The sequence below is a fragment of the Neopelma chrysocephalum genome, unplaced genomic scaffold (genome assembly GCF_003984885.1).
Source record: "Neopelma chrysocephalum unplaced genomic scaffold, ASM398488v2 Primary Assembly neopelma1_23b, whole genome shotgun sequence".
NCBI classification, from domain to species: domain Eukaryota; kingdom Metazoa; phylum Chordata; class Aves; order Passeriformes; family Pipridae; genus Neopelma; species Neopelma chrysocephalum.
The window spans coordinates 8,065,287-8,093,130 of NW_020897692.1; the positions used below are offsets into that span (position 1 = coordinate 8,065,287).

The window sequence follows — 27,844 nt, forward strand, 5'->3', positions numbered from 1 at the left end:
TAAAAATTGACTTAGTAGAAAGTCTCGTGTGACCAAACTAGTAAATCACTCTACGTAATCTATGTGGGACTGAGTGTCCAAAAGAAGAGGTGTTGACTGCTGCCAAAAATAATATGCCTGTTTTGGAAATTATTGACAAATTGGAGGCAAGTAATTATTGAGGGACATATTTATCCAAAGCATTTAAAATGTTATTTGGAGTACTATTAGTTATTTACTTCAAACCGTGACAATGTCACTAAAAGTTATTCCTTACCCAGTAGCCACGTATTTTTTAGGTGTGAGGACGGTTCTTCTTTAGGTAGGATTTCAATCCAATTAAACTATACTCAGGCACCAGTCTCAGTGCTGATAGGAAATTGTCGTTGGAAATCCTGAGGTGATATGATCTCTGGATCCTGAGTGTTCATCTAATGTTGTAGAGGTATATGTTAAATTACCTTGAAATGGTTAAAGAAGTAGACTGTAGAAGAAAAGGAATAGTTGCCAAGGTACAAACAGCTGTAACTTAATGGAGACCTACTCAAAACACATGTTCTCAACACTGGAGATGGGATGATTTAAGAACGATGAAAATAATCAAGCTGGATCACGGGGAAACATTTAAACATTAAAATGTGAGCGATGATTGTTTTCTACTTAAAAGATGCTATTAAAGTCTCACAAAATAAACAATGTTGAGACAAGCCTGTAGGTAAAAAATCAGCCTGGCTTTCAGGGATGTGAAAACTAGCAGTTTAATAAAACCAACCAAACAGCAAAACCTAATAATAGAAACCAAGTTCAGAAACTGTGTTTATAGGCAGTAAAAAAGCAAAAGACACTAAAGAAAAGCAACCTAGTGAAAATGATTATGAATAATAAGAATGAGTTTTTTTGTTGTTCCTGATGCTTTTCCTTAGGTGGTACTTGTGGAAGTATTAGTTTGTCACTATAAATGTGGTAGTAGATATTTTTTAAACGTCAGTTTTATCTGTCTTGGCAAGAAGTCTTATTTTCCATTGTATTAACAGCAAATGAATATGTTGAACAAAAGCTTTAAAAGTTTGTCAAGATCCTTAAATCAGAATGTCCAAATAATGCTTTGGCCAGTTTTTTTAAAAAGAAACTCTGGTAAAAACTTTCTGTACCATGCTGATCTGGGTGGGGAAGAAGAAATAGTTTTTTCTTAGTTATATTTGGGATAAATTGAGAATGTCAGGCAGATTGGATTAAAGGTAAGGCTCTTATTTAAAATACAATGGTCCTGGTCTAATGTGAGTTTACAGATTTTGGGTTGACTCTTATTTTTTTACCTTTATAAGACATTTGAATTCATAGTGTTTCTTTTAAAACTATATCAGTGAAGAAGCAAAGCAGGCCTCCTGTGTTACTGGAGAAAATGCAATTTAAAATTTATATTTCTGTAGGAAATATATTCTGTGAGGAATAATAAAATACTTATGGGTTCATGGTATCTCAGGGTTGTTTTTTTCAGCTCTGCAATGTTTAATATCTTTATCAATTTCTGTTGTTTAAGGTCACAAAAGAGACACAGTTTAGTTAAAGTACTATTATCCAGCCAGACCAGGAATGAAATCTAGGAAGACTGATGACTTGTGTATATAGAAGTCAAACCAGTGGTGAAAGGATTTCTTCTGAGCATAAAAATCTTAATCTAATACTGAATGCTTAGCAGAGGAATGAAAACAGTGTTTATTTGATACCTTAGGAGAGAAGCTCTGACAAGTTCATGGGTGCTATAGCAATTCTAAACTTAATGTGTAGATTCAGCACTGGCAATGGCCAGTTGTGGGAGCTTTGGAAAGATTGCGTGTTAGCATTTAAACTTAAACCATTTACAATAAATTTCAGTCCAACTAGAAAGCATTCAACTCTTTTAGATAGTACCTTCACACAATGTGAAAAAGCCAAGACAGCTCCTACTGAAAGGACTTCTTATTCTGGCAATTTTTAGCAGAAGGCATTTTGGTGTTCTGAGCTCCAGGACAGTGCCACACACTGGCCATCAGGACTGCTCAGCTGTCAGAAGTCACTCCAGCTGCAGCTGTGATGGCTGCGAGGAAGCTGGGCACGCCAACATTCTCTTGCCCTGTGTAGACATAGTTAAATAGCTGACTGGTCACATATATAGTTAAATAGCTGACTGGTCACATATATATGCTCTTAATGTACTGATGAGCTGTGATGGTCAGTTTACTTTTTAAAAATGTGTATCTGAACTGGTTTCTATTTGTGTTACTGTTGGTCTCTCCTCCCAAGTAACAAGAGATAGGAGGAGAGAAAATTACCTCAGCTTGTGCCAGAGGAGCTTTCGATTTGATATTAGGAACAATTTCTTCACAGAAAGGGTTGTCAAGCATTGATACAGGCTGTCCAGGGAAGTGATTGAGTCACCGTTCCTGGAAGTATTAAAAGTTATGTAGTTGTGGTGCTTAGGGACATAGTTTAGTGATGGACTTGGCAATGCTGGGTTAATGGTTGGACTCAATGATCTTAAAGGCCTTTTCCAACCTAAGCAACTCTATGATTCTATGATTTAAGTACTGAAAAGTGCACAAGAGAAAGAAATATGCAGGGCAGCTCCTAGGGCAGCTGCTCCTCCATCTGCGACACTTCAGGGATTTGTGGGCTGCTATTTCAAGTTGTTTCCTGTATGCTTGCTTCAGAATATTTTTTCTCTTAAATTATTAAAATATTGAAATGCAGAAATGTGATGGTTCTCACAGTTGCCCTAAATAGGTCAATGACTGTGGCTGACTCTCAGTTCTGATTCCTCTGGAGGAATGGCAGGCTTCTGTGGTGGAATATGGAATCCAGAAAAGCTGAGGTGCAAATTCAGGCTCAGTTCTTCAGCTTGTTCTAGTTAACTTTCTGCATTTCACCAAATTATTTTCAGTTGTCATAAGAACTGGTACCAGCTTTCCAAGATTCATATTCTGGAAGAATACCTACCTATGAATATGCAAATGAAATCTGTTGAGAAAACAGAAACAAAGCTCCTTTTATTATTCATATTCCAACCAAAATAGAAACCTGGGCAGTAGAAAGCTGAGTATAGAGCCAACCTGCTATTGCATACCTTATCAATCTAAATATATAAATGTATCAAACAAATAATGTAAATTGTGTACAGCTGCAGGGATTTCTAAATAAAAGACAGTCACAATTTGCATTCATGTGTAGAGTAGTGGCACTTTTACATTTTTTTTGGTGTAGTAAGTATGTACTGAAATGGTTATGCTCTGATTTTAAAAAGGTCCTTTTGCCTTTCTGTTGAATGATGATCATTAGAACTAGAGACAGCATTTCAGTGACAGTTTTACTGTAAAACAGTAGTAGTATTTCCTGAATTCTATGAATAGAGATTGGTCCTGTCTATATAAAAATGATCTATTTTTGTATCTGGTGCATTTATGAGAATCACATTTCAAGGTTATATTCTCCACTATGTTCCTTAGTAGTTTTGAGTGTTTCTGCAATACAAATGACACTATGTGTGATCAAAACAGGTTTCTAGATGCACTGCTTTTCATTTAGATATGTTAAAATGTTATGGACCAACTTAACCTAGTTGATGAAAAGAGGCTTTTTTCCATGTTCCACAAAACAGTCAGGCCAAGGAAGGTGCTCAAAGGTAATGCTGTGGCCCAGTGGTGCTGAGTTCCAGGCACGAAAATTTGTAAAACTATTGATGAAGTAAATCTTCTGATTTTTTAATCTTTCGGCTGCTGCCTATCCATGTCAGTCTGGTAGGAGGTAATTGCACTTCCTTCACCAGTTAAGTTCTATTTTATAAGTGGATTTTTTTCCCCTCTTAGATCTTGCTGCTAGATCCTTCCTTGATAGCACATGGGCAGCACTTGAACAAAGGAGAAAATACATGAATATTCCTTTTTCTTCCTCTTTTCCTGCTTCCACTTGGCAAGTAAATAGTGTGATTGGATATTATTTTTCCTAGAGTCAATGCCATGAGTAATTTTTTCTATTCTCTTTTCACTATTCAGAAGTACTGAAAAGTAAATTAATTTCTAAATTTACAGTTCTGTCTAGCCCATTATGTAGATTAAAAAACCATATACTATTTTATTTTGTTGGAATTGGTAGTCTCCTTTTAAATCTTTTAAGTTATTTGAAGTGGACTGAACCTGTTGTAGAAGAGGGAATAGACCAGTGCATCTGATTTTATAGATGCGCATTCTAAAACTGGGGGCATTTAGTGTCATCTTTCCAGTGTGTTTCAAAAGATTCCACCTCTAAAATAAATAATCACTCGTAAATGTGCTTTATTTAAACAACAGGAACACCTGAAACTGTGCCAGCACCCATATTACGCTTACAGACTAAGGAATGAGCTGGGAAAGGGATGGTACTTACCAGAGTCACCATTTCTGACTCAGTGTAGGGACTGGTGGGTGACATGTTTGTGGATCACAAATATCTGACAGCTGATGTTCTTCAGTAATTTTTGAGAGCTTTCCTTTTCTGGCACTTCAATGCTCTAATTGAATAGTTACAATATGTCTGGTAGTACATTTACAACTTGAAAATTTCAAAAGTTATTTTTACTCACTGTTTTAACTCAGATGAGTTGAGAATTTTTAAGTGTAGTAATAAATCTAGATTTACCCAAGATATAAAGTTTTCAGTGTGTTTCAGTCTTTTAAAGACTGCCTTTTGAAGACTCCCTAGTCTTCAGTAATTTTTTTTAGTTACTGTTTCTTTTGTATCTTCTGCCTTACTATGTATTTCCTTGGTTATATTAAACCTTCAGTAGAAGACTGTGTATAAACGTCTTGTGCTTCCTGGAGGATGCATTCTACTAGTGAGAATCAAGAGAGCTGAAATACAAAACATTGCCTATCCCTTTTATGAAGTAATTGTGTACAGAGGGGAACAGCATTCCCAACTGTTTTTAGAGCTGCTAAAAGTTTTGACTTATTTGCAAATGTAGAAGATCACTTACTATTCTTTACCATGGTATTCCCGGGGGAATGTGTTGCATCACCTCCCTTTTTTTCATTTAGCTGCTTTTCTCATATTTTCTTAGGCGTAGATCAGCAGCTACGAGTACCAGCACTTTTTCCAATAAAACTCAAATATAAATGGGCTTGGCTTTTAAACATTTTTTTAAAATTATTTTTCTAAGTTTCATAGTATGCACACTATCAGCATTTGTTTAATGCTGCATTCACTTGTTATTTACTATAACAGTAGAAAGACATTCTGTATTTACATTACTACTATTATAATGCTTGTCTCCTTTTACCCTAATAGGGGGATGAAAAATACCTTGATCTACATTTCCTGTCAGTAGCAAAAATACTTACAGTCCTTTTTAAATAAAAAAAAAAACTAATGAGGAGAGATTTTTTCCACCAGACTTTTACTGTTGTTATCATACGGCAAAAGGTTACTGCAATTTTAAAAATTCATTCAGTTGTTTTAGTTCAATTAAATTAAAGGAGACTTTCAAGTTCATATTATCTTTTTAATATGTATGTTGTATAAAATAATATATTGTTACATATTTAGTGCCAGACTTACATTCACCATGATTTTATATTGGTTTTGCTTAAAATTCTCTTATTCTCTCATAAAATACTGGAGATTAGTGTTTGCAATCTTCTTGTAACCATCCAGCCTTTCCATGTTGCCTCTGTAGTCAACCCAAATCTAGACTTTTCTAGTGTACCCACTTAGGCAGCCATGTGTTTTCCTGGTTTTTTTAATCTTTCTCATGCTTAAGATTCAATGGAATGGCCAGTTATAATCTTGTGTTTGAATTACTAGTCTTGAGAGTCTGGGGCCCATTCACCAAATTAGGTAAGCTCAGAATGACTGAAAAAGAGACACGGAGCTTGGCAGCCATATGAACCTAAACTAATCTTCCTTGGGAAATTTTATGAAGAGCAACAGATGCTACTTTGTGTAGAGGAGCTGTGTCAAATTTGTTCAATTAATTGTGTTTTAAAATGTTCTTTAATCTATTGTTTTACCTGTTGATTATAAAAATAGCCTAGACTAGCTTAGATGTTGAAGTATCCTGTATAGGTTCTTAAGTTGCTTAACATGAATTCATACTCAGTTTGCACTTCACTTACCTCTGTCTCCATCTGACATGTGGTTACTATGTGGCTTAGGAGACTTTTATAGAGAACTTATGTCAACTTCGTGTTAAACAAATCCTTGTTATCTTTGAGAAGTATCATTCTACTGCTCTTTGAGAAATGCCATTCTACTGCTTGGTGCATGAGAAGATCTTGGCAGTTGTCTGCTACTTTTGATCCATTGTTATCCTTTGAACTTTGTCATTTTGGCTAGGAATATATGGTATTCTTTTTCTGAGACTGTTAATTTATTTTTGTGAAATTTGCTATTATGAATATTTCTTTTGTGAAGTGTTCTATTTCACTAAACCACGGAAAATGTGTCAAAGTCAGGTGGTGCTTCAGATTTCCGCATTTGCCAAACAGCATTTTGGCAATGATTTTTAAGACCTGAGAAGTTGGAGAGGGGAGGATTTTAGCAGAGAGAACATAGATGGTGACCCGGGATTTATGTCTCAGTTTCAGCTGGCATTAGAAAGAACGAGCTGTGTACTGATATTACTGGCAGTTCTGTCAGTCCATTTAATTTCTTCTTACTTCACTTTTCAGCACAAGGGGATCTATGAAAGAGGGCAGAAATGAATATCTGGAAATGCTTATTTTGGATAGGAAGCATGAATATCCACGGACCAAACTGATGGCAGACTTTATTTCAAGATACATTAGACATTTCCAATTCTTCATGCTCAGAAGGCAAAAACAGATAGTGTTTGTTTTGTTTGGCTTTCATGTAACTGCCAGCTATCAGCCTCCTCAGCAATTTCACAGGTAATGGAGAAGACAAGAGAAGGAGTAAGCATAAATATAGCTGCTATCACAAAAGGTGGGATAATATGCATCATTTGTGGCTCCGCAGAAAACAGCTTAGTGTCTAGGACAAAGCATGTCACCTATTTATCATAAAGGTGTTCTTACAAATGTTGGCCTTGCACTAGCAGGCCTACTTTGTGCACAGAATTATTTTTTCCTTTTTTTCTTTTGGTGGTAGGACAGATATATAGATGACATGCCAGCACTGAAATAATATCAACATACATTTTTCATAATTGCCAGTCAGTCAAAGGAACACTGTTGATGTGACTTGTTGATGTAGGAAGAGGTCCAACCCATTTGGCTCTAGTAAAAAAATGGCTGATTGTCAGCACAGTAGACAGGGATGTCAGAGTCAAAGATATTTTGATGAAGGACCATGTGGGAGTAGCTTATGGAAGTAAATGAAATAAATATATGTAAGTTTAATAAAACTGAAAAGAGGTTGCAACAGGTGGTAGAGATTTATAGTTACGTATGAATTGAAAACAAATCAAAACAAAATATCAGAACTGTTGGTATAGAAATGAGATGTACTGGTAACCTACAACAAGATTTTCAGTTTTGTAAATGGTATCTGTTGATATGTTAGAATTCTGTTCAATTACGTATCTGATGGACTCAAAACACTTGTGCTGTCATAATCTGTGAGCTGATACAATAATAGCAAAATCCTCTTTATTAATAGAATATTAAAGATGAGTGAAAAAGATCTTCAAGGAGTTTTTTATGGTTTATGTTGTCTGTTATTTGTCACATGAAGCAATATTATTAAGATAGCATTCTTCTGAATATTGTTAGTTACTAACATTGTTATAGTTAGTTAAAGCTTTACTGATGCCATCTTCTTTGCTCTTCTCTGATTCACTTTGTTAGTGGTTTGTTTTTTGGTTTTGATTTTTTTTTCCTAATTTTTGTCTGGTTTTGAAAACTGGATGACTCCTTACATTCAAACATTTCTGCTGCCTATCCTAAACAAAATTTGGAAATGTAAGTGCATGAAAATAAAAGGAATGATATGTGTTTGTTGCTTCACAGAAAATGATGTAGGAAAGTTTGATGTATTCACAGTGTTTGAATCATATCGAGCATCTGTATCTTGTCATACTCTCTTGATTAAGCTAAAAAAATAATTTTTTAAGATAGCAACACACCTGCTTACTTTGCAGGAAAAAAAATCTCCAACTTCTATAAAGCATTTCACTGAGGCTTTACTTGTTTTTAGGGTACTGTATAGGCTACCACGAGTAATATTTGGACTTTTCTTAACGATTATTGTTTGGCCACCTTCTGTGATTTATTATAAGCACTTACTGCTGGACCCTCAAGTAGGTTTTAGCATGTCATCCCTTAGGTTTTTTGAGAGCAATAAACTTTTGAAAGTTTGGTTGTGATGATCTATTTCTATAGCTTACAGTTCCCATTATCTATCAGCTATATTTCAAAATGTAGCATTGAGGGTATTGTTAGATGTTTCTTGATGTGTGACAGGACACGGGATTGAAATTTTAGATATATAACTGCTGGGGTTCATGAAGAAGAAATAATAGTCATTAACTGCATGGGGTCTGCGGAAGGTCAGTTGTGTAGCGAGCTTAATGGTTCATCTGAGCCTTTTCTGTGATTCAGTAAAAGCTTTTATAGAAAGTAGATATTAGGAGTTTTAGGAGATATCTTGTGAGGTGCTCTGAAACTATATGAATAAAAGACGTGAGATTTCTCATATTTTTTTACTTTCTGATTATTATTTGTATGTTAAAATATTAGTGATTACATGCAGCATAATGTGCTGAAGTCCTAAATGATGTTGGATTCTTCAAGACTATTGTTTTTTCAATAGGCAAATGATTAAGTTTTTCAAGAAATGCCACTGGCATGCAGACAACCATTTGTTTTCAGTTTTACTGTGTAAAAGAGTTATGCATGCTAAAATTGTGTCTGATGAAATGTTCCTCTGAAACCATCGTTCTCAGCATCTTCCAAGTTCCAACTCAAATTACAGGCATTTGCGGAACTGGCATTATCCCTGTCCCTGCAGACAGATGTTAACATCAGGAGAAATCTCTCAGACTGTTAAACATAATGTATTTATCTTGCTGGTTTTTTTTTTCTTAAAGTACACAATGAATTAGGTCTCTCTGTTCTCCTTACTAACTCTGCTAAATATGGTTCTGGCAGGGAATTGTGTCATAGAATTCTTTAGGTTTGAAAAGACCTTTAAGATCATTGAGTCCCACTGTTAGCCCAGCACTGCCAAGTCCACCACTAAACCATGTCCCTAAGTGCCACATCTACATGGCTTTTAAATATTTCCAGGGTTGGTGACTCAACCACTTCCCTGGGCAGCCTGTTCCAGTGCTTGACAACCCTTTCTGTGAAGAAGCCTCTGTATTCCACCCATAGTGACAGTGCCCTGTTCATACAAAACATGCCATTATTTTTGGATTGCCACAAGTAACACAGAAAATGGATCTTTCTATACTTTTCCTTTGGTATAAGTAAAGAAAATTCCAAGATTAGAAATTATTTCCCCTTCCTCTTGGTAATCTCGTGCCTTAGTTATGACCTGCTTGGTAGAGCTGCTACTTGGTGTAAAAGTTTAAATGTTGATTTAAAAGAAGGACCTGATGCATCCATGTGGTGATGGTACACAAGCAGAGTACTAGGAAAAGAACTTTAGTGCTATAAGGATCAGTTTAACAAGGAATTTATTATTTTAGTTTTGAAGCTAACTTTCCTTTAACAGAATATGTTGGCACAATTTTGTGTTTACAATTGAAAAACTTTTTAGTTTTTTATTTTCTAGTATGAAAAACTGTCAAACTAACTTGGCAGATTTGTTTTTTTTCTTCAATTACATTACTGTCATAACCAACATCTAATCCAGTCCTCAGGAAAATGCCTGCGTTTCTCCTTATGAACAGTGCATGACCTGTGCTGCAGAGTCAGTGATGGCTGTTCTTTCATAGTTACTTCTAAGTAGTTTTTACTGAAAAAGCTTTGTCATTGTTGTGTGAATCTGCTATACTGTGTACCAGAAAGGTGAGCAGGTGGAACAAAAGCCAAATTGCTCTGATCTTGTGTCTGATGTTGGGTGTATTATTGCTTTTAAGAATTTTTAGTTTTTGGTATTTAATATCAGGTATGGCAATATATACAGTTAGCCTAGCTGTCCTGTCTATACTTGTAATTTTCAGAGCCAATCAAGAAAAGAACTTCAAGTGTCCCTGTGAATTCCAGGTTGTTTGGAATGGAAAAATCAGAAAAGAATGCACATGCATGATTGATAGGCCCCTGGCTGTAACCGGTATTGTCTGTTTCAGGTGCTCAGAAATCTTGAATTACACCTAAAAATCATTAGAGGAACTTTCTATAAAAGTAGAATTTCTATAAAGTATTTTATAATTTCCAGTATTTTGGAGGTAAACTAAGAGAATGACTTAGATGTATCTACAGGCTCACACTAGAAGGCAACACTGCTCCCTACCCCTGGACCATCAATAGCCCTTGAGCTTTTCACCCATCACTGGATTCCACAAACTGACTGGACGCAAACACCAGTGTGTTGTGTGACTTGAAGAGCAGACAGCACAACAGCCTTCTGAAAAATCAACTGCATCTTGCTGCTGCAACTTTCTGTCTTTGTGTTTTACACTTGGTGCTCCCTTGCTAATGATGACTCACACAGCTTGTGCTATTTTGTATATCTTAGATGTGTTTGTAAATCTTACCCTTAGAAGACTGCATGGTCTCTGCATGCTCACTCGCGGGAATGAGTTTTATTTCCTGGGGGAGCCCTTCTGGGTGGAGGGACACGGGCAGAGCATGCAGTGCGAGAGGTCTGGAGGGCTGGCACCCGCTCGGCACACAGCCCACTGTCTGCCCACAGCCCGCACACACTGGGGCCTTTATGCAGTGCCACATACATGTGCCGGAAACATCCCACAGAATGTCCCTGGCACAGCCTGGCGTTGTGCTGTCTTCTTGCTCAGGGACAGTCTGTGGTAATTTCATAGCGTGTTAGAAGATTCCTGCATGAAGCATTCTTTCCAGCCATTAGAGGGATTTTTATTTTGCTGTTAAAATTCGCTGGAGCTGACAGTTTTCAGCTGGGTAAAGCTGTCTGCGTGCGTGGGAAATAACTAGAGTATAAGCAACAGGGTTCAGTGAGTATTCAAAGCTACAAGTGGTAATTCCTCTTCAGGTTAAGAAATGAATAAGCTTCCTGAGCAGAAGCAAGCACAGGATGTAAAAGTCACACTGACACTTAAACAACCTTATAAAGGTTATAACTTGTAAAGAACAAGTTGAATTGAATAAATGAAGCCTGTCTTCAAGGAGAAATAACTGAAAATGTGTAGTCTAGGTGTGCAAAACTATAGTATCACTATGCGTGTATGAAAGAGAACGTATTTTCTGTATTGTTTAGCGCAACCTTAAATTCTTTTAAACAGAATTTCAAATACCATAACTTCTTTTCTGTTACATTAGGATATTGCTTCAACAGAATATTAATAAATATTTATATTTTGAACTGTCTCAAAACCTCATAATATTCTTCAGGAATAGTTTTATTCCATGGAATTTGTTCCCTTCAAGCACTACACTCAAGATTGATGACAATGAAACGCTATGAATGTATTGTCTTTTAAACTCTTGACTATTTCAGGTCTAGAATTTTGTCTGAACAGACTATGGATGATTTATAGTGGTGTTTTTAGGGTTACAGATGGGAAAATATTAATTATAATACAGCTGTTGTCTGCATACACTGTTATCTTTGCCTCTCAAGTACTGGCAGCGACTTGGTTTTGGCAAGGTGAACACAGCTGGGCTCAACTTTTTAAATTCACGTCCAATGTGTGGGGGTTTTCCTCCTTTATTTATAGCTAGAATGACCCGTTGTGATACCCCTTTTTTGTCCTCCTATTTTGGGGCCTTTTGTGTCATCCTGTCCTATGGAAAATCCTGTGGAGGAAACTGAGATGCAAAGAGAGATACTGCTCTGTGTGCCAGTGCCTGTCTGTTGGGCATGTCCAGATAAAGTGTTAGCTGAGACTCCCAAAGATGAGATCTCCTCCTTTTGGGGAGACAGAGAGGATAAGGCCTCTTTTTTCTTGTGCTAGAAAAGTCTGGTGTTTAGAGAGGAGGGGCCATGATCTCTTCTTAGTAAGTATGCCATGGGGCCAGTGTAGTTCAAAGAAAACAAAATTTTAAAAAAATCTTTAGCTCTCTGATTATGAAACTTCTTTTTGCAAAGTATTCTGCACCCTCAAACGCAATTAGTAGCATTCAACTCATCAAAAATTCACTTAGCATTTGGAAACATAGAATCTGTTACATGTTTTAAGGACATCATCCTGAATTTCAGAATTCAAAATAAGCTTTTTCTAAGAAAAGAAAGGCTTCCTAGTCTAATATAAATTGAAATCTTATACACTCTTTCTAATGCCATGAAAAACACTTTGCAGCTGTAAGCTGTGTTCTTGAAGGACAGAAAATTGTGATTCAGCATGTTAGTGCTTACAAACCAAAAATTTAAATGAACACAGATTGATTACTGGGTAGTGAGTACTGATAGAAGCTGAAGCTAAGTCCAAAACATTGGCTTTGTTCCTACCTGGCTAACTCTTCTATTGGAAAAAGTTTCACATCAAGGGAAATTTCAGTCTTGTGGAACACAAAACAAAAAAAGGTTTGGAATGTCCAACTTTCCTGGAGAACGGAAATTCCACTGTGCTCACTAGCCCTTCCCCAACCTGTGAAAACTGAGAAAAGAAGAAGGTTACAGAAAGAATTTACAGTGTATTAACATAAGAAAATATTAACACTTGAAAAAGCAGCAGCATTCCCCTAGTTTTCTTGGTAACTGTGTGCCCTGTTAGACCAATCATGCTCTGAAATGTGTTTAATTTCTGATGTATGGCATGTCTTTGTCCCAAAGCTTCAGACATCCCACACAAATGTAGTTCTCCTTAAACTTTATAGCTGTGGCTCTAATGCAAATCATCATTTTCCATTGTAGAACTGCTGGAGGGTTTTGACATTTTAATGGTGTGCAGTTAGTTTCTGCTCTGAAGTCTCACCATACACCAAACTCTGTCTAGGTGGCACTGATTGGTTCTGAACACTTGCTGCTGCCATCTTTGTCAGTGGAAAGGCTCAGTGTTTTGCAGTTCTTCACCTCCAATTTTCCATGAAGCTGTTCACTAAAATGTGCCTGTTCCAAAGAAACGTCTCAGTGCCAAGTTTGAGAATAGATGACATTTCAGTATGTTTGTGCTCAACTGATGAAATAGTTAAGTGTGCAATTTTCTGTTTCTCCCTGGTTTGGCTTTTGCAGATAAATTAGAGCCAGGTGCACAGCTCAAGCCTTGCTTGAACTTTGATGCTTTGCTGATCTCTTTAAGTGTGCACAAGTAAGGTGGTATAAATGGTTTGCCTTTTTCTTAGAACCCCAAAGGTCATTGCAGTTTTAATTCACTCAGGTGGTGCTTCAAAGAACATGTTATTTTATACAGATAATTCTAAATGTACATGATGTTTCCACTACCAGAACTTCAAACCATATTTCTGTTAAAGCTTGAATGTACCACACTAGTAAACCTAAATGTTTTAGAACTTTTTTTTTAGCCTTAGAATAAGTGTGTCTAAAAATAAACTGGCATTAACCTTTTCAGTATCATGTAATATGCATAACAAACCCACTAAACTGAAAAAAGCAGAGTTATGTTTTGAAGGAGATTTGATTTCCAGCTTTGACAACAAGCTGGGTGACAAAAGAAACCAAAGTCATTGAGAAGAGGTACCTAATCATCATGTCAGCTTGACATACTCAATTGTAGGATGGAACTTTTTTTCCGTAATCTGTTTTGAAAACCATGAAATAGTCGATAGCAAATGTTAATTTCTCAAGATGTGTGAACCCTCTAAAAAAACCAAGCACTATGGACCGGGTTTGCATGGTGTTGACCTGAATAAAGGGATAATGTGCTTAAGCAGCTTATGCATTCTTCAGTGCCCTTTGGAAAGGGAGCGGCTCCACAATGGTTTGCCACTCAGGGCGCAGACGTGACCACTGTTCTTTTCACTTTCTGAATGTTTCATTCTTTTGTCTCCGCCCAGGGTTTCTTCATATGTTGTTCCAAACAGGGCTTTTTGGGGCTATTTCTTGTCAAACTGTAACGTTTGTTAAGCAGAATGCACTGAGCTGTAAAGGAATTTTGAACTCTGAGTATATAGCTGGGCAAGCTTTTCATCAGTGATGTGTTGCTGAATTGATTGTTTCTACTTGTGAGACTTCCCATGCTAGAGGTTTAAACATACTCCAGAAACACTGTAATAATTGTTTTAAATATTCCACATTAAATTTCAGCATCAAAGATATGCGAATAAACTCAAGCTGTGGTCTTACAAAAGGAGCTGCTTTGAAGTTCTGAGTTTTAGTGTTGACTATAGATTTAAATGCTCACAGACATGAGAGATGCAAAAAGAAAGTAGTGAAAGGAGTGTAAGAGCCTATGTTTCAAGGCAGACCCATGTCTTGTTTAGCACTTTCTGAACAGAGTAACTGTGATGCCTGTTTCTCTTGAACTTCCACATAATCACTGCCCATCTGATCTGGCTTCTTGAAGGAATCAGCCTGACAGTCTGGCTGCAAAGTGCTATGGAAACATCTTCAGTATTTAAAAAATAAAGGGACCAAAGATTTTTTTTATTTCATTTTAAGCACTGTTTTACAAAATGAGAAAAAATGAGAAAAAATGAGAAAACAGACATTGCTTAATAAAAAACATTTGGAAGCTCTTTTAAAAGAGCAAATCAATTTAGGAAGAAGAATTACGGGAGTTGGAAAGAGATTAAGTTATTTACACTTAATTGGACAGTGGAACATGCAGTATGTTTGCCCAGGACATGAACTGGCATGAAAAGCTGGGGCAATGGGATTTTAGAAATGGGATTCCTGTTTCTGAGTCCTACTGTGATGTTCCTGTCAGAGGCTCCTGGGGCTTGGCAGTTCTTTGTGTGCTCAGTCTGGTGGGAAGCAACGGGCTCTCCAAACTTGCCTGAAGTTTACACATTGCTAAACAGTTCATTTACACTTCCTGTGAATTTATCTCCCAGAGATAAAAAATTATCCTTGATTTTTCAGATTTTTCTGAGATCATTTTAAATAACAAGACAAACTGAAAATTGAAATGAAAAACTAATTCCAGAAATAGTTCTTGACAACAAAGTTTGAAATGATTATATAAGAAAATAAGACCATACAAAAGGGACAATTACTCAGAAAGATAGATCAAATTCTTGCCTGCATTTTTCCTGCAGTATCTGGAATAGGTACAGAATTATGATTTTGATTTTGCTGCTGTAATACTTAAAATAATGTAAATACACAGGTAAAATTGTTTCAGCCAAAAAATATGCTAATTAAACATGAATGCTACAACGAGTTGATGAAGGGAATAAATAAAATACTTACAGTGTAATGACTTCACCTTCATTTACAAAGTAATTTTAATTTTGAGCTTTATTCAATTGTCATTCAAAAAGTTGAACTAATAACTTCTGAAAGGCTGTAAGTAACATGTTAGAAACTATTTTGAATTGGTGATGAATTTAGCAATGGTTTTAGAAAATTCAACTTTTAAACCTGCTTGATGTTTAAAAACATTCTAATCTTACATCTTTACTTTTCTGTGGAAGTGGAGAGTCAAGTGAGGGAGAGACAAACATTTCTCTCTGTAGGTCTGCATCAGGATACTCCCAGGGCATCCAGAATACTACCAGAGGTTTTAAGTTTCATACTTATTCAAATCAATCTTTAACAGGGACTTCTGACCCAGAAGATTTTTCAATTCTACAACATAGAAAAGCTGGGAGTGCAATTTAGGCATTTCTCTAAAATTCAGAAATCTCATTTCGGATTCTCTGTCTGAGGCAGGCTGAGAAAGCTTTCCAGCCTTTTTGCTTCATGTTGCATGCTGAAGGCTCTCTCTTGGAAGGAGAGGTTGTCTGTATTTTTGTTTACAATGTTTTTCTAGTTTAAGTTGGTGTGCAACAAATTTCTGTAGCTGTGTTGGGTTTCCAAATTGGTTTTGAATGAAAAATATTTAGTCAAGCTTGTGACTGATTCTGCTATCTGTTTGGGCACGTGTAGGAGCGTTGCACACTACATACAATGGCAAAATTAGCTTATTCATTTTCAGAGGCATATGAGAAATAATAGCAAAGAGTGTATCTGAGTTCCTGAGAGAGCCAGTGAAAGTGTGAGTCTGGGGAATTGCTCTAGCTGAAGTGGATTGTCAAAAGTGATTGCAAAGCACTTTGCACGCATTTAGTATTTTGTAAGTTATAATTTGGAAATATATCAGACCAAACCAGGACCTTCTAGTAGTGAAAACATGGAATAATTCAGGCTTGGTGTTTTTATGGACCTAGGGGAAAGTCTGTATCATAAATCTGAAGAAAGAAAAAGTACAAGATTTTAGCATAGGCAAATTCAGAAATCTTATCCAACTGATGGAACATGGATAATTGAAATGGATAATACTGGAATCTAAACTGATAATCTAAAAAGCATAGAAGGAAAAGGTCAAAGGCTTGTTTATATTTTGGCATATTGAATTTTAGAAAGCAGCACACTTTCCGAGTATCAGCTCATCAACAGAGTTGAAATGATGGGCTCTGGGAGAGATTGTGGAACATGATGATAGAAGTAAAGACAATGCCCTTTTTAAAATGTCAAAACACTGTCAGGATATAAAGGAAAAATATAAAACTGCTAACTAAAGCTATAAAGGATACTTTTGAAACCTGACTTCCCAGAGTAAACTTTTTCAGTTGGAGACTATACACTTCCTTTGAGACTAGGGTATCCCTTTTCTTTGATACAAAAGGGTGTTTCTTTAATCTCCTTATGTTTCTTCAGTCTTTATGTAGATATGGATAAGTGGATATGTACTTCATATGCTTGGGTTAATGTTCAAACACTGTATTGTTCTCCCCTTATTAAATAAGAGTGTAGTATTGTAACTTGCTCATGTAACAGCTCAAACATTTTTTTTAACAGACGTTGTTGAAAGATCCTTTGTATATTGGGCTGAGACATGAGAGAATTAGAGGTCAAGCCTACGATGATCTTCTTGATGAATTCATGGAAGCTGTGACTTCAAGGTAAGTGAGATATCTGTGCTGGTCCTTGATGAATTCCACTATGAACTTCATATTGCCAGAAATAAAGGTCAGTAGCTTAAGAAAGGAAGACAGAGTTGTTAGGTTCCAAATAATTTTTATTTTGAGCATACGATTTTATGAGTTTATAACTGCCTTAACTATTTACCTTTAATATTGTAGATATATGAATTCACTGTATGAGTGGTAAAACTCGAGATGAGTGAACTCGTTTTTCAAACTTCTTTTTCAAGATTTGGATGGCTAAGTATTTGCCTAATAATTCTCTATGCATAGTGCTGTACCTACATGATTTTCTCTGTCTGTGATTTCATATGTGAGATGTCACCAGCCTTAAAGAAGATCTCACACTCGGCAACCACTGCCTCTGCTCCCACCAAAGCCACAACAGGACTAAGCTTTCAGTGTTTTAATTTTAAATGTCATGGTATGGACCTATACCAAGTCAGCTCTTTCACTTGCTTCTTTTTTCCTATACAGAAAGTAGTTAAATGTATTATTAGACCATGATCCATAAAATAGTTCTTATTACACATCAAATAAAGTTTGCTCATATTTTCCTTGTTTGTTAAAATATTTGGAGCTCTAGCCCTGCATTCAATGTATATGCCTAAAATAGCTCAAGTGCCGGGATCCTTAGCAGAATATGTTTTCTGCATCTGCATCCCAAAGTTGAGGCTGAACTGTGGAACCTGGAAATACTTTCCAGCTCTTTAGTCTTGCCTTGTGCTCCTCAGCATTTTGACTCCATGTTGTGACCTTACCTGGACAAGCGCAACCTCTGTTCTTGGTTGCTGTGCAAAAGAAACTTGGCCAAGCAGGAGGTATTAATTTCCATGCCTGAAATGCATATTCCTTCATGTATTACTATACTCTTCCCCATCATCCCCAGTTAGCTGCCACTCCCTTGTTGATAATCTTCCTATGCAAGTTGCTAGTTTGGCTCTATCCTGTAGTGTGTTTCCTCCTCTGCTGAATATTCCATTTCAGATAAAATTGATGCACCTTCCTAATAGATTCACCTCCCTAAAAGAAGGTTTAAAGCATTAAGAAATTGCTCTGTGCTCCATGTTTTGAGAATCTCTAACATAATGCATTCCCTAACTCACCCTTTCTTTAAAATGAAACCTTGTTCTTCATACTGAAGGAAATCATCAGAGTCAAGCAGAAGATTATCTCAGTAATGTTTGAAGGTCTGGTTGACATGTTCTTTTTACTTAAACATCTTTAAAGCTCTCTAATTTTGAGCAATTCTGAGCAATTTGTGTTTGCTTGACCTTCTGAAAGATCACTTTGTTCTCAGCTAAATCGCTCATGGTCAGCAATAGTGTAATTTGTTTCATGTTTGAAGCGGGGCTCTTAAAAATTATAATTCAGACTTTATGTGGTTTACTTGTGAATTGTGTTGGCTGTACTGTGACATCTATGTTGATTATGATGCTTATTTGGTAAGGTGAAGGGAAAAGTGATGTAGTTAAGTCAAAATCAAGTCCATTTCTTCAATAATTTCATATGTTCCTAAATTTGAATTTGTGTTTAATGTGCCATTGGCAGACTAAGCACTTGCAGCTGATTCTGGCATAGCAGGTCTGACTGTTAAAGATGCAGGTCATGATTCCCTTGCCAGCCATTGTGGTGATCTAGGTAATTGTATACTTTGGTTAAATAATAGTTACTTTTTCCTTATGAAAGTTTCTATTATGTTTTTCCTCCTTTCACTTTTCTTAGCCTTCTGCTGGCTGTTTCATTGAGGGAGTATTTGCTTCACTAATCTTAGATGCATGTTTGGTCTGTTAAATTTTAGGTTAGTCATATTTATAGTTAGTTATTGCCATGGTGCTCCAAAAGAAGCATTCTTAATTAGCATTGCCTAATCAGTTCCTGAAATGGAAGAAGTTTTGCAGAAATCTGTTGTCGTGTTTTCAGTACATCTCCAAGACATACATAACCATGAACATTGTAAAGCACAAGGCTGTCATATATTTTTAATAAGCTTAAGTTAAAGACACGGTGATGACAGATATTTTCAAGTTGGAAAACTATGTGAAATACCTATTTTAGATCTTTTTCACTTCCATAATTCTCCAGAGAGGCCAAATGCTAATAGAAGTGAGAGCCAGGTTTTAGCAGCACTGCCTGGGAGCAACAAGGAGCAGGCAGCCATACAGGGTGGTGCACTTTGTACAGGCTTTTCATTGGCTTCCAGGGAATTTTCCTAGACATGCACATCATCTTGATTGATTGTTAAATTTTGAAAACCTAGATTTTTAGAAGCTGATGCAGCATAATTTATAGTGTTTCATGTTGAAACATCACCTTTATACAGTAAATGCCATAATATTTAATAAAGAAAATGCTTTATAAAAAGGTATAGTTTCATCAACTGCAATACTTTCCTCTTCTCAGCCTCCACTGCTATTCACCCACAGAAAGATCTTCTTATGAAACACAATTATTTACGAAAGAGTCAGGATTTAAAAAAAGCAAACCAAAAAGCAAACCAACAAACCAACAATCCCGCAATTTAAACTATCCATTACTAAAAGATTTTGGTAGAGTATCCAGTGCACTATCGTGGCAGGATGGAACTAGTACATTGTGATTTTTCCCAGATGTGGGAAGGCAGAAACATATGGAAAGTGTCTGGATTTCTGTTGGCATGAATCCAGTGAAAAGCTTTTATTTATTTACTTATGTATACATTTATCTGTTTATTTATTTATTACCAGTGCCAGCAGCTGCCCTCTCTGAGGGCATGTACTGTAATTTCTCTGGACATTGCCAGGTGTTTCTTGCTCTTGTGTCAGTGTGGTAATTTATGGGAACAGGAATATCTAAATGGAAAGAATGTTTGTTACATGAGGGAAAAATGGACAGTTGTCTTCATCAGTGAAGAACATAAACTGGAATTCAGAAATGTTTGTTAAGTTTCTATACAAAGAAGTAAATTTTTTCAAATGACAAGTTGTTCTTAAATATCTATGTTTACAGAGGAAACTCTGAGAGGAGAGATTTCTAAACAACACTTTGGTAGCTGGGATTGATCCACCAAGACTTCCTGTGTAACCAGAGAAAATAACTCTATGTTTTTATTCCCGTTCCTATTTCTTCCCTACTTGACTCTGATAATGCAAAGAGAAATATATCAGTGGCCAAGAGGTATTCATGTACAGTAGTGAAGGGATTATGGAAATGCTTGAGAGGAAAATATGTAAAATGGAGATGGAACAAGAAATGATAGAAGAGGAAAAAACACCTTTTCAATGAGAGGGACTTGAATTGTCTAATACAAGAAATAGATTTAAAGGGGATGGAAATTTTTTTCCATGTTTCGAATGATATTTCATTTTCACAAATCTGGTAAAAATAACTCCACCCTGAAGCCCTCCAAAAAATGTCAGTAGGGAAGAACAGCATCGTACCAGCTTGCTTTCTGCTGCAGGTCACCTCCGGTGGAAGTCATTGTACATTGGGCAGGGACAATACTGACTTACACCTCTGGCCTGTGAACAGAAAGGAAACTTAGAAAATGGAAAGAATCTGATGGAATTCCTGTAGTTTTTTTCCTTGCCTACCTACCACAGCCCCAAGGAGCTGGGTGGAATTATTATTCTGTTGTGAGCTAAACCCCATGGATTTGTGATGTGTAAATAAAACTGAAATCATCTTTCTGTGTGTGTGTGATTGTAAGTTTTCAGTTTCACTTCAAGATGCAAATAATAGTGGTGGACCCTTGAAAAGTAATACCATGTGTTGTCTACATTCTCTTCTGTAATCATATTTTGATTAAATCCTTCCCTGCTCTTTTTATATGCTGTGCTTTTCTCAAGTTTGTGAGTTATAAACCAAGCTGCTGACAATTGTAATTCAGTATGTTCCATCCTAAATTACCATGATGTAGTCATTATTCCTCATTTGCCTGATTGCATTATTCACAGATGGTAGCAGTGTTTCATTTCACTTTGTGTGTTACTTTAAAACAGTGTTTTATGGTAAATATAGTTTAGCTAGCTTTGAGAACAACTGTAAAAGCAATGTATCCACAAAATACAAATACAAAAATGTTTTAATAGATCCTTTCATTTAATAGATTTCATTAGAATATAGTTCAATTTGTGAATAAATAAATTCAAACAGCTCTTACTTTTGGCAAAAGAATATACTAGCAGGAAGTCAACCTAAAAGGTGCATATATCTGTGCATCACACAGTTGTTCTGACATTATGTTCAAGCACAGATTATGAGTACAAGAACATTTGTGCCTCTATCCTCTTTTGCTCTGTAGTGGTGCAAGACCAAGACTTATGTCATATCTGTATGTTCCCATACTGATTAATTTAAAGCGGCTGTCAGAACGCGTGCAGGAAGAAATGCTACTGCAACAACTCCCTCCTATGGCAGACTTTGTGAAGACCTCTGTGTTTATAGATTTTGTTGCTTAGTGGGACTTAAGCCCTTTGAGGCAATTTTTCAAGTCTATGACTACCTACTCCTTCCATCATTCAGCGAACATTAACTTCGTAGTGAAGATCCCTGTGGACAGCAGGATAGGAGAAAGATGGGTCCTTAGGCAGTAGCCCCTAGACTGCCTTGACTACAGCTACAATTGCTCTTTGAATCTACCCCCTCAGTTCCTTCTTGTTTTACATCTGAGATTGATGTCCAGTAATTGATGGGCTTGCATTCTTCCTGAAACTGCTTGGACCCAGGCTTCCTTGCCCACCTAGATTCTCAGGTGGACTTTGCTTTTATACTCATGGGGTAAAACCATTCAGGAGGATCCTTATGTTTTTTGACTATTAAAAAAGACCCTTGAACTAAAAAAAACCCCCGCATTGCGGTTTTAAAATGAGGACTGTTGCTTTGGATAATGGAGGGTGCTGTGGAAGAGAAAAACTCAAACAGTTACATAATTAGGATTCATTTTTTTTTATCCTAGTTCAAGTAACTGTGATGTCTTGCCTGAGGAAAATTTTGGGATTGACCACGATGACTTGTAACTATTATCACTTGCAACATTTAAATTGTTAACAGATGATGCCACCTCTAGGAAGCTTGTTAAGGACCCCTGAACCCTTTCCCAGGTTGTGGTGCTTAGTGTGGTATCATGCTTGGAATCATCCTCACCTGCCTGTGTAGGGGAAAAAGAGAAGTAACCTCGGCGTAGTGTGTTTTTTGAGATGGGATGCTTGTGTGCACATTTGGTGCTTCTTCAGTTGCCAAAACCAGGGGACTCTGCCATGTCTTCTGGGTAGAAGACATCTACTTCTGTGTGTTCTGTTAGGTAAGGGGGAGTAGGGTTTTTTTTAGTTTGATTGTTGGGGTTTTTTTATTATTATTTAGTGCCTTTTGTCCCTCTTCTTCCCTTTCCTCTTGGTTCATTTGGTGGTTAAATAGTACCTGATTGCTGGAAATGTTACGAATGTATGCTTTACAAACTTTTTGGACACAGTAAAGGGTATAAGGAAAAGTGAGTCTGTCAGTGAAGCAAAATTGTAGCAGGATAGACAGACTCTAAACACATCAAGTTTATTTGTAGAGAGAGACCTATTATTGTTTGGAATGTGAGACCTTAGAGAAATTCTGAGCAAAGATCAGCAGAGGAACCTTGAAGAAATAAATTCATCCCTCATAGAAAACACAAAGTCATGAAATCCTCAAACACAGTAATGAGCGGGAAAGCTGTTGTTTTGTTTTTGCCAACAAGATAGAGTGGAGGAATATTTTAGTATTTTTAATATACTTCTTGTACCAAAATTAATTCTGGAGTTCAAATTGTATGTATTCATCTTCTAATAATGCTCAGCTATGTCCCAGACTTGCTGCAGCCATTCAAGACCCAACAAGTGAAGAACATGCTGTTCTTAGGCTTTTCTTCTCCAAACTATTTTAAGAAGGGATTTTTCAAATGGAAAAGGCCTGGGTAATCTCAGTTACTTTCCTTCATCTTTTATAGCTCCAGCAAACGGTGGGCAGGATTCCCAACAGAAGTTAGCTGGTGCAACTGTATTGTAAATGGAATGAATGTTGATTTATTTGAATAATTTGTGTGAGTGTAATATTTTAACAAGGTTTATATTGTTGTTACAGAAGTACAGTAGTTTTCTAGGCTGTTAGAAGCAGCAGTTTCATATTTTTTCTTTTTTTTTTTCCCCTTTGGAAACTCTAGTAAGTAAAATATCAAATTTTTGGCTGTAGTTTACATCAGATTGCAGTAACTTATCTGTGCCTCTTATTCCAGCTCTGTCTCTCTCCTGCCAGAAGTCAAGAATTATTTCTACCTATATTTCAACTCTTGGGAAAACTTTCACTTGCTGTCAGTCTGGCTGATGGGATTTGGGTACCTCAGTGCTTCATCCCTCTCTGGTCCGTTATACCAGACAGCAACGCTGCTGTGCTTTATTCAGAGTATCCCACCTGAACTGCTGCTGCTGAGATTCCTGATCCATGGCAGTGGATTAGTCCATGCCCAGTGGTGCCTCTGCTGTTTGGTTGCCTACAGATAATAAGCCATTTGTAAATATCACTGACATAACCTAGTCATCCTTTGGTTGTTACTAACTTGTTTTGCCACTGGCTGATTTAGCAATAAACCATCATGGCTCACTGGTTTGTATGTCAGGTACTTGCAAATTTCTGTATAACTATTTTTATACTGTTTTTCATTGTAGTTGTACACTTTTAAAATAAAATCTAGCATGAGAGATACATTGCCATGGATCTTCAGTGGATATCCTAGAACTGGAATAAATGATTTTAGATCTTTTCGTACCCAAGTAGCAAGTTTTTTTTTCTTGTTAAGTGTTGTCATTACTGTGTTAAAAATTGACAGTGACATTAGACAAACAGCTATAGTCCCAGATTAGAGAAACTACAATATTCCCAGAATTTGATTATCCATACTCCTTGAGATTGTTGTGAGACAGAGCACTTGCTAGACTCAACAAGTTTTTGTGCCGTCTTCCCAGGAAATTGCAATGGAAACTTCAGTGGCTTCCCTGGCCATCCTAGAATCTGCAGTAGTAATCCATATATCCAGCTATATAGCCTATTGAAGTGTGGACATACTGCACTTCTGAAAATCAGGGATACGTCTCTTTTGGTCCTTAATTGTGGAATTAAATGCTGACTTGTAAAATGCAAGTATTCAACCATGTCCTGAGATTATGGCCATGTGAGTCTTTCAGCTGTGCAAACCTTGTGATATGAACTCTCAGCCAGGGTTTTGGGACTGGGGTTGGAAAACATGCCAGAACTGAATTCTGGAGTTGTGTCCATTGTCAGTTGAATGCTTGGGACTGCCTCTCTCCTGCTAACCCTGCAGTGTCTCTATACCAGTTTCATGCCAATAAGGCATACTGAGAGCTTGCTTAATTGAAGGGAGCTAAAAACTGATGCTTTTAATTGAAAGATGATACGATTGATTAATTTTACTGATCCTTTGTCTTTTTATTTAATCTAGAGGTAAGGAGACAGTATTTGGTATTCTCAGAATTTTTGACACTTTTTGGAAATTCCAGATACATGTCTTTTTTTTGCATTAGCAATCACTAGTGTTTATAAACCCCTGTAAAAAATATTAGCCTGAAAATGGCTGAAAAATGCAATATGACACTTTAAACCCACTACCATATGTAAGTGCAGTTAACTGACACTTCACTGACACTCACAGTTGTGCCAGTGCTAACAACTTCTGAATAAATCATATTACCTCTTTAGCTAATGTGTTTTTAATTGCAAAATTATAAAAGTTCTTTGCAATTCTGTAAGTGAATTTATTTGAATAACTAGATTTTTGGAGTTGCAAAGAATGCTGATTGTGTCCCCAGAAGCAGATAATAGTGATCTGGTAGGTTATCTTTATATAACTGGGGGTGTTTATGAGAGGAAAAAGGAACACGTTTTGAAAAATAGATGGGTTTCAGTGATTCAAAGATCCTTTTTTTCCTAATCCCTTACTCTTTCAGATCTTCTTGGTAATTTTGTGGGAAGAATTTCTACTGATCTCCCTGCATTGGCTCCTGCAGAAGAAGTCTTTACTGTTTTGTGTCTGGCACGTTGTTACTTTGATACTTCTCCTTCTAAAAATGCGACCTAGCTTAGTGCAAAACCAGAAAGCTGTCTGTTTCAAACATTATACTTTAGAAAAAGTGAGAGAAGTGTCACTTAATCGGTGAACTTATGTCAGAATTTGGTGGATTTTGTCGTCAAAGTTCATCACTTGCTGGTCTGTGGCAAGCCTAAATGGCTACTGGAAAGAGATTGCTGGCGGGGATTGCTGAAAATGAACTATGCAGATTTTAATAAAAATGGAGTTAAATACAGCTAGAAAAAGTTAAACCTTCTTTCTAGAATTGTAGAACCGTAGAAGATAATGTTTCTGCAAATAGTCAAATGATACTATAAAATTAATTTGATTATAATTTCTTTGTGATTAATTTCTACTGCTGTAAGTAAATTTCCTCTTTTTTTTCCTTTCCCTGCTTTAAAAGACCTTGATGAAATAGATATTTGGAATCGTTGCTCTTTCTCAGGATGAAGCTCTGATCTAGAAAACATCCCCAGGAGTTATTTTTCCTTTAACAGAACATATGAATAGGAACAAGCTTATTTGTGTCTGTTAGATAAACTGAAATGTTGGTATGATAGTTACTAATATCAGAAGAGTCTTCAAATCTGAAAGCACATTGAGGAAAAAATGCAGGAAAAAACATGCTCTTTTAATAAGCCATTAGCTGTCACAAAAAATTAAACTTATATTGTGTTTATTTCAGGTTCTGTACAAGCCTTGAAAATGTTTAATCAGCTTATTTTTTGCCTACATGTCATCTGTGTTTATGGTTTCATACTTGGAAACAGAAAACATTTGTGCAAGTCTGTGAAATACTACAGTTCTCACAGTAATCTCATATCTCACATGCTTTAACCAACTGTGAGAATCTCCAGATTTATCAATAATATTTAAGTCCACTTGCTTACATATACTTTGGTCCTGCACCATTAAAATGAATGTATTTTTATAATTTTTTTTAAGCCTTTTTCAGTAGCTTTAGAATAGAAAGCCTGCCTTGTTAGAGGTTTTGCATTTGTCAGCCCTGGCATCATCTGAAAACCTATGGAGTCCGTTTCTCTGGCCAGACATAATGGTCCAGACATTTAGAGATCTTTTTACAATATCAAGTTTTTATTAGTAGTCTTTGATTAGTCTTTTCTTCTGAAGAATTGATTATGATCTGAGCACATCTGACTTCTGGAATTTCCTCAGCTGTGGAGCAACAGTGATTCTACTGATTTATAGTGGGGGAAAAAGCTAGTTAAATCATTCATCCTTCACATTTATACCAGCTGATTTAAGAATGCCATAACACAAAACGCTATATTAAATTTGTTAATTATTCTAAATTTGAATTAAAACCATGATTTTTCAGCTTAAGCCAGACTACACAGTTAGGGTTTGTTTTCTTTTCTTTGTCAGAAAAATATAGAAGCTGTAGATTATATATGGAAAATATTTTTAAAGAATGATATTTTCAGGATAAGAGAACTGAGTGCAGCTGGTTTTGTATATTTTCCAAATCAGATTTCAAAATGGGAACCAGCTGCTCATCTGTTGCTCTTAGCTAAAATGCCAGCGTATGCCGATTGTCGCATGATGGCCGTTTTTGAACTAATGTACACGAGGAATACTGGGTATGATCTTGATGTCAAATCCAGTTGCATATCCTCACCTAATCACAGCACCATCTTCAAACACTGCAGGCCCATATCCTAAAGACACTTAAGTGATTTGTTTGCCAAACATCCAGAATCAACGAGGAAATAGTGGTATATTGCATACACTGTGCATTTTCAGCTAGCTTTCTACCTGAATTACTCAGCCCCTTGCAGCTGTGCTGTTCAATTGCATTAGCAGACATCTCCATCTGAGCAGGCAGCTCCTGAGCATTGATCTCTGGGCATAAGAACTGGCACCACCGTGCTTTTGTCCCAGATGCCTTCTCTTCTGAGCTCCATAGACAGGGCTGCTTTGAGGCTGGCCTTAGGCACAGGAAGGAAAACAGCACTGGAGGCAGGAAGAGGCAGGCTACGTGGCTTTGGTCTTGTTATTAGTGATTTGTCAGCAGTGTGGGATTTATTTTTTTTTAAATAAGAACTACTTTTTCAGCAGGGGTGCCAACAAAAAAATTAAATCTAGGTCATACTGTTAATAGAAGTCAAACACAAGGCTGCAGTGAACAGTGCATTCTTAAGGCCTTTGATTTAGACTTGGGGCCAAGTTCATTTGGTCTGGATGCATTTTTCATGTTTAATAACTATTCATAGGGTTTGTGTAGGGCTAAATATTAGTTCATATTAGTTCATTTTTTTCTCATGCTGTTAAACACAAGGTTTAATAAATTAGGAAAATTTAAAATTTTGGTCAATAATAAAATATGTTGCAGCATACTTATTGTTTTATTTTAAATTATGTATTAAATATTATGGAAACACTATAATTGTTGTACATAAAGCATAGAAATTTTACAGTCCATAAAAAAGAGGTTTACTTAAAATAATTTTGAGTTTGCCCAGTTCTCCAGAAAACCCTGGTTTGGCTTTTTTGTAGACTTCCAAGAGACTTTTTTTTAATCACAGAAAAGGAATTTCCATACTTTGTCCTGAAGCTACATTCAACAATATTCCTGTTACAGTTATTTAATAAAAAAATTCTAGTCTTTGATATCTACCAA

General features: G+C 36.4%; 1 protein-coding gene across 1 annotated transcript in view; it reads left to right on the top strand.

Moving 5' to 3' along the window:
• Positions 1 to 27,844, top strand: part of ME1 (malic enzyme 1) — a 170,809-nt gene that overhangs the window by 73,164 nt on the left and 69,801 nt on the right. The window contains exon 6 of the mRNA XM_027696332.1: positions 16,993 to 17,096. Coding sequence (XP_027552133.1) covers positions 16,993 to 17,096 — 104 coding nt within the window. The remainder of the gene's footprint in view (positions 1 to 16,992; positions 17,097 to 27,844) is intronic.